The 7,722-nt window shown below is 49.8% G+C and overlaps 1 protein-coding gene across 1 annotated transcript; it reads right to left on the bottom strand.

Annotated features, from left to right (window-relative positions):
• Positions 1-285: 285 nt before the first annotated feature.
• Positions 286-4,109, bottom strand: HSBP1L1 (heat shock factor binding protein 1 like 1). The gene is made up of 4 exons (XM_090285369.1): positions 3,973-4,109; positions 3,164-3,234; positions 2,331-2,415; positions 286-519 (listed from the first exon to the last, which is right to left on the bottom strand). The coding sequence occupies exons 1-4, from the start codon at positions 4,018-4,020 to the stop codon at positions 427-429; spliced, it is 297 nt and encodes a 98-aa protein (XP_090141495.1). The 5' UTR covers positions 4,021-4,109; the 3' UTR covers positions 286-426.
• Between the last annotated feature and the right edge of the window lie 3,613 nt (positions 4,110-7,722).

A 7,722-nucleotide genomic window follows, 5' to 3' on the forward strand; every position in this document is an offset into this window, starting at 1 on the left:
AGCTGAAGGATCCAAGGGAAAGACGGAGTCGATACAGCTTGGCTTCAGGTGCGCCGCAGGAGTTGCCGGTGTTGACTACAACGTCAAACCGCCTTAGGGACTCCGGCTCCGGATTTTCTGTCGGGGTTTACTCCCTTAGCCTTTCCCCAGAAGAGGTATGCCGCAAGGCAGCGGAGGTTTTTTGGAGTCAGAGTTTTCCTTCTCTGATGTACCCTGACTGGAAGATCGAACCAGCGACACTTAGCTCGCAGGCCGACGCTCAATCCACTGAGCTAAACCAGCCAGAGACTGACTGACATGCCAGCTAATTACAGTAAAGTAAACGCATCCACGCTTTCAGTGCATGGACCTTCATTCTCCACGATGACTAAAGTGTCTGTAGCGTGGGGGAAGTACAGTGTGTAGGAAAACAATGTCAAGTGACTTTCATTTCAGTTGGGGGGTCCGCGAGGACCCGTCTGGGTGCTTCGCATCGGCTTCCCACGCCTGGTCACAGGTGTCCGGAGAGCGCGCTCCTGTCTGCGGAAGGAAACGCGGTAAACGTGTTAGAGTTGTCGAACGCGGGGAGTGACCAAGAGCCAGGTCTTCCAGAATATAGGACAGTTGTGTTTACCATTTCGGGTCTTGGATTCTCCTCCCGTTCACAGCCCCACAGCAGGAACACAAGCGGGACGTTGGCAGAATCCATTGAAGCCCACAACACAAGCCCTGACCCACCATCACCAGCAAGCACAGGTTTGGCCAAACACCTGAACTCAGGCCTTTTAAGGTGAATGGCATTCACAGTGTTTGAACGGACGTTCAGATGCCTGGCCTCCTCTTGTGCTGCTTTAAATGATGGCTGCATGCACATCAAAAAGCGAAGTCTTGATACGTACTTAACCATTTAATTTGATGCCCAGTATGTAGTGGGTTTTGACCAAATTTAAAATGCTGTTGGGGTCTAAGTGATGAGGGGAAGGGACTAAGTTCCCGCACTGCCACTCTGTGCCTGGGGCGTGCCCACTGGGGATCCTGGCCCACTGTTGCTGCCCTCAGGCACTGGCTTGTCACCGCCGGCCCTCAGGCGAAGGCCTCAGCATCCAGGAGGCCTAGAAGGGACAGCTGGGCAGGTGTGCCGTCTGATGTCACCTCAATAGTGACAGGTGCATCTTCAGCCTGCAGGCAGAAGTTCAGATGCCCTCCCCAGTGTTCTCCGACGCAGGTATTCTTGTCACTGGCCAGTGAACCAACCCTAATTTACAGGCATGTGTGGGTAACCGGCCAGATGACTTAGGATAACGATTGTCAAAGAAATGGGGAAACACAGGCATCTAATTATTAAAACACACTCATGGTATCAGAATATTATGTCAGTAAAACATGCATACATCTGTATTTTAATGAAGTGCCTCTCCATACATCACATGGATGTAAATTCAGTGCAACCTGAAGCTAAGCATTTATTTGCATCACAAGATTCAGTGCAAAATTCCACTGGGAAAGAAACATTGGTGTGGTGGGGCGGGGGGAGCCTGGAGGCGGGCGGAGGACTTGGTGCAGCCTTTCCTCCTCACGTGGTTCCAGGAGTATATTGTCTCCAACAGAAACTGCTGGTTAGACTCCCCAGTATCTAAATCACCATGACTTGTGCTTTGCCTAAAGATTAATTTGAGGGGTGGAGGTAAAAAGTACTTGAATAAAATCCAATTTTTAAATAATAGAGTGTTTCATTTAAAATGTGCACTTTGAAAGGACTGTGATAAAAAATTGGTCTAGAAATTTTTTTAGTGACTGATTTTGAGAGAGAGAAACAACATTGGTTTTTTGTCCCACTTATTGGTGCCTTCATTGGTTGCTTGTGCCCTGACTGGGGACTGAACCCGAAACCTTGGCGTGTGGGGACGATGCTCTAACCGACTGAGCTGCCTGGCCAGGACTCTGCTGGTCTTCTTAGGGGCATTTGTGCCCTGGCTGGTGTGGCTCAGTGGATTGAGCACCAGCCTGTGAACTAGAGTCACTGTTTCGGTTCCCAGTCAAGGCACATTCCTGGGTTACAGCCCAGGTCCCCACTTGGGGGCATGGGAGAGGCAACCTCTTGATGTTTCTCTTGCGCATCGATGTATCTCTCCTGCTCTTTCTCCCTCTCTTCCTCTCGCTCTAAAAACAAATCAATAAAATCTTTTAAAGGGGGGGGGGGCATTTGTGAAATATTTGTTATTCCTGGAGGTGTTTCATGTAGTACAAAGGCAGTAACTCCCACAGTGAACAAATACGGGATTGTGTTTTTCTAGATGAAACAACAGGCTCTGCACAAAGTAAATGTACTTATCTCCTAGCAACGGCCTTACCGTCTCCTCTTCAGTAGCATTGGTGATCCCGGCTTGCACCATTAAGTCACTCACGTTCCTCTGCAAGGCCTGGAGGCGGTTCCCCATATTTTCCAGTTCCATGTTAAGGAGCACAGAGCCCCTGGCCAGACAGCCCTGCTTCAGCCTGCACCTGTTGTCCCCAGTCTGACACACATGCCCTGGCGTACAACTAGTAAGACCCCCAAGGTCAGTGCAGGTGCCTCTAACCTCTGAAAACTCGGCTTCCCTGGCGTGGGCGCAGGTTCAGGGATAGGAGGGCGTCTGGTATGTTTAACTGTCTTAACCAAACTAATAAGGATGCAAATGTAATGGAAATTAACTCAGTTGATCATGTTTAAGGAGGGAGCGCAAGCTGGGCAGGTGTTACCCTTGTCTGGATTTGCTCAAACTGGAAACAAACATTCTCTCTTAACTGTGTTTCAATTCATGTCTTAACAGAATTTTACGAAACAAAACAGGTAGGGGTGCCAGGTGTAGCACCCTATGCTGGAGGCCTTCTGGGTCCTGTCTGTGGGTTTCTGAATGCGTGACGGAGCATGACGTTACGGAGCAGCCCACAGAGGTATTTAGGGCTTTCTGGGGAGCCCCGGCCAGGCAGGCATGTGCAGTGTGTCCACATACCTTATCGCCACACAGAAGTGCCTGTGCTGCCGGTCAAGCAGGAAGAAGTCACCCATGACTGCTAATTATTACACCAGGATGCCACTTAACAAGCACAGATGTCAACACCAGGAAATCTTAGGTCAAAAATTACCCACTAAAAAGCTATTCCATGATCACAGGATCACAGTATTTGCTGTAAGATAGAAAGGATATTTCTGAGGTTTAATGTTGCAGTCAGAGCTTGAAAATGTTCTTGAAGTTCCTGAAATAGATCTTCTGCCTGAAAAAACGAACCATAAGACAATATATTTACTGCTCATGCTGGGCATTTGTAGGCATCGTGTAATAGAACCGTCCACACACGCAGCTGACTTTTGACAAGGAAGGTGTCCAGTCAGCAGGGTGGGACAGTGAATACGCAGGAGACCCCTCTCTCACACCACACACAGAAACCACCCCAGCGCGATGCTGCACCTGAAGGTGAGCGCCAGGACTGCCGACGCCCGAGGACAGCAGGGGACCCCTTAGCAACCTGGGCCCTCAGAGCCTTGGCCGGGGGGTACCAGCCGGGTTGGCATCGCAGTCACGTGCGACTGACGTGAATGCAGCCATGTTCACAGGCAGCTTCATAGTTTACAAACGAGTGTCACACTATTCGTGATATAACTCACTCCTCACTCGAGTATTATCTCCCAGACGGGTGGGGGGCCCCCCAGAACCCGCATCTCTGTGTGAGGTCTGCTGCTCACACCTGTGCCCTTCAGCCAGCACGTTTCCCTTCTTCAGGACCATGTACGTTCAAGAACCTGGAACACCTGACAAGTTCTTGTGACCAAGTGAGAGGAAAGCCTTAAAACGGTGCTTCCTGGTCACTACTTGCCTTTGCATGCAGGAGGGTGGGTGGGAGTTCAGCGGGCTGTCCCCCCAAAGCAGCCCCCCCCCGTGTCCCCACCCCACCCCCTGGTGGGTGTGAGAACCAGGAGGGAGGCGGTGGGGGTGGGGAAGGGTCCCTACTCACTGCATCCTTCAGAGTGGTCCCCAGGTCTTCGGGTCCCTGGGCATCCATGTGGACCCGGGGTGTTGGGGGTGGACCTGGCAGTCCAGGTGGCTCTGGCTGGTCGGTGGTCAGTGTCGCGGTGGTGACTCCATCTGGTCTGGCAGTGGCCGAGGGCAGGGCTCAGCTGCGGAGGGAACACCTGAGAGCCTGGCTGGGCTGCTGGCCTAGCAGCAGAGGCGCCAGCGGTGAATTCCTGGGTGGGGCGCAGAGCCGCTGAAGCTGCCAGGCAGGTCCTTGGAGAAGGCCCAGGAGGGGAGGGCCAAGGGGGGGGGGTGGTTTCATCCTGAAGGTCATTGTCATTATCTCTGGGGCAGGAGCAGGGATCCTCTGCAGGGACAAGACCTTTGGCGTGAGCAGTTTCACAGCTCCGGTTGCTTTTTTCATCTGTCAGAGATGGCAGAGCTGGCCATTGAGCAAGCAGGAGCTCCTCCCCTCCTTCTCCGCCTCCTCATTATCACTATTACAGAATCTGCCATCTTAATAGTTTTTAAGTGCACAGCTCAGTGGCGTTAGGCACATTCACGGAGTTGCGCAGCTATCACCACCGTCCGCCCAGAGAACTCTTTCATTTTCCCAAACTAACCCTCTGCCCCACTGAACTCCCTCTCCCCCGGCCCCCGCGGTCTGCTGTCTTCACGTTCCATCCCTTACGTGACATCGTGCATCTCCGCCAAGTCTATGGTCAACTTTAAAACTAAGAATCCTGCTCTGACTGGTGTGGTTCAGTGGGTTGGGTATCATTCTGCAAACCAAAAGGTCGTTGGTTTGATTCCCAGTCAGGGCAGGGGTTGTGGGCCAGGTCCCCTGCTGGGAGCTGTGAGATGTTTCTCTCTCACATGATGCTTCTCTCCCTCTCTTTCTCCCTCCCTTCCCCTCTCTCTAAAAAGAAATAAAATCTTAAAAAAAAAAAAAAAAAAAGGAATTCTATGTTCTGTGACCAGTTCCTATCACATCAGCAGCACGTGCAACTGGATTCTGATTTTACTGAAGATCTGGAGGGAAGCCCTCACCCCAACCCCCTCCTGCTGGTGCCCCTTAGGCCTGTCTGGATTGGAGCTCCTTGGGTCACTTTGTGGATGGTGACTTGAAGCTCTGAGGGGCAGAGCTGCGTCAGCCTGAGTCACCCAATGTCCCAGGGCCTAGCTGAGCCACAGCACACGTACACTTGCATTGCTGAGTGTGGTTTTGAAACACAGCCACACCTGCTAAGATGCTCCAGATCATTAGTAATCAGGAGGATGTGAATCAAAACCGCACTGAGATCCCAGCACACACCCACGATGGCTACAGTCAAACACAGACAATAGCAAGTGTTGGCAGAAGGTGGCAAATTTGGGGCCTCACAATTGCTGTGAGAATGGGAAATGGCACAGCCAGTGTGGGAATAGTCGGCTGGTCCATAAAACCTCAACTCCACCTTTATGTATTGACCCAAGAGGAATGGTAACCTGTGTCCACACAGAAAGGTGTACACATTTACAGCAGCGCTATTAACAATCGTCAAAAGGTGGAAGAAAACAACCGAGCTTCCTATAGCTGATGAGCAAGCAGTGTGGTTTGTCCCTACAACAGGGCATCACTCAGTCATAAAGGGAAGTTCTGCCAGCACTGCAGTGTGGACGAGTCTGAAGACACTGCTGGGTGAGGTAACGGGGCTGATGCTGTGTGATTCCTCTTGAAGTAGCTAGAACCCGGGTCATAATGAAAGAAAGCGGACGGCGCGTTGCCGGGCCTGGGGGCAGTCAGTGTTCACTGGAGAGGATGGTGGCGGCGGCTACACCACACGTGGACGTACTCAATGCAACTGCATGTAAATACGGTTAGGCTGGTAAATCTGACACTATGCACATTTTACTACAATATGTATTATTTAAAATACCTCTTCCTAGCCAACACTTTGGGCCCTAGGCTCAGATTTCAGGACCCGATTCTCTCCCCCTGCCCCTTTGTATCTTGAAATATCTTTTTCAACTGGAATCTCTCTGGTCCAATGACAACCTGCTCAAAAATTCTCTGATGACCCTGAGAACCAATCTCTGCTGAAGAAATAGGATCTGCCATTCTGCACAGAGCGCCTGCATGGGCTTCCGCCAGCGCTGCCTCATCAGGGGTCAGGTGCTCGGCCCTGCACCTGTGGGACGCAGATTCATTAACAGGAGTGAGAATCTCGGGTTAAAGTTAAGGAACTACGATGAGGGGGAAATGCTCTCATGCGACTGACCTCTCACCGAGGATGAGAAGGCATGCCGAGCGGCCACAGGAAGTGGGGGCGGGGGCGAGTCCCTGGTGCGGGCGGGACATGCAGGCCAAGGAGGAAGGGGGTCTGAGGGAGACGGGCATACTCATGGCAGCAACGACGTGGAACAAGAGCAGAAACAAAGCATGAAGTGGAAGTTTAAATTAGAAAACTAAAATTTTAATTTTGAAAGATAAAAACATCATAGTATTGGGTTGGCCAAAAAGTTCTTTTGTTTTTTTCCCATACAGTGTCTCTTATAGCACTTAGTTGTCTCTAACCTCATTAGAAACAATTTTGTTATTGTAGATTGTATTGTGACAGCTGTCATATCAGCGTGCATTAAATAAAATCAAACTTGAATTTTTGTGTAGCCATTTTAATATTGAAGATAGAAGAAAATAAGTGGTCTTTTCAGGATATTATGGTTTATTATTTCAAGAAAGGTAAAAATGCAACTGAAATGAAAAAAATAAAAGATTTGTGCAGTGTATGGAGGTGCTGTGATTGAACATAAAGTGGTTTACAAAGTTTTGTGATGGAAATTTCTTACTGGGTGATGCTCCACGGTCGGGTAGACCAGTTGAAGTTGACAGTGACCCAATTGAGACATTAACTGAGAACAGTCAACGTTCTACCACACAGGAGACAGCCGACATACTCAAAATATCCAAATCAATAGTTATTGGTGAAAATGGAAAATGTCTCTTTTATTTTATGGAAAAAACCATATGGAATTTTTGGTCAATCCAATATGACCAAAGGTAAAAGGAAATTCTGCCCCATGAAGCGTACACGCCAGGGGAGCACCTGCCGCTGGGTTCCATGTGACAATCCCCTTTCTAAGGCCTTTAATCTAAGATGTTGCTGATTTTAAGATGCACTGTTGTGACTGAGAAAGAGAGAAATGCTTTCAATTAGAAATGCTGTTGATTAGGTGTGGCTTGCAAACCTGGCTACTCAGGAGGCTTCCAAGGCTGCCCAGACTTCACGGGCTCTGGACGTGCCCCCTGGCGTACCCCCCGCCCCCCCATGGACCCAGAGCAGCAGGTGGCTGTGGGCTGGCCACCAATTTGCCCACCTGTGCTGGGAAGACAGGACCAGCAGGGTGGACCAGATGGTCCAGGGCCAGGAGGGAAGCCTGTATCCTTCCTCCAACCTCCAGAATAGAGAGGATGGAACATTCTAGAGCAGTGGTTCTCAACCTGTGGGTTGCGACCCCTTTGGGGGTTGAACGATCCTTTCACAGGGGTCACCTAAGACCATCGGAAAACACATATATAATTACATATTAATTTTGTGATTAATCGCTATGCTTTTATTATGTTCAATTTGTAACAATGAAAATACATCTCGCATATCAGATATTTACATTACAATTCATAACAGCAAAATTACAGTTATGAGGTAGCAACGAAAATAATTTTATGGTTGGGGGTCACCGCAACATGAGGAACTGTATTAAAGGGTCACAC

Source organism: Furipterus horrens, unplaced genomic scaffold (genome assembly GCF_987537825.1).
Source record: "Furipterus horrens unplaced genomic scaffold, mFurHor1.1.pri manual_scaffold_8, whole genome shotgun sequence".
NCBI classification, from domain to species: domain Eukaryota; kingdom Metazoa; phylum Chordata; class Mammalia; order Chiroptera; family Furipteridae; genus Furipterus; species Furipterus horrens.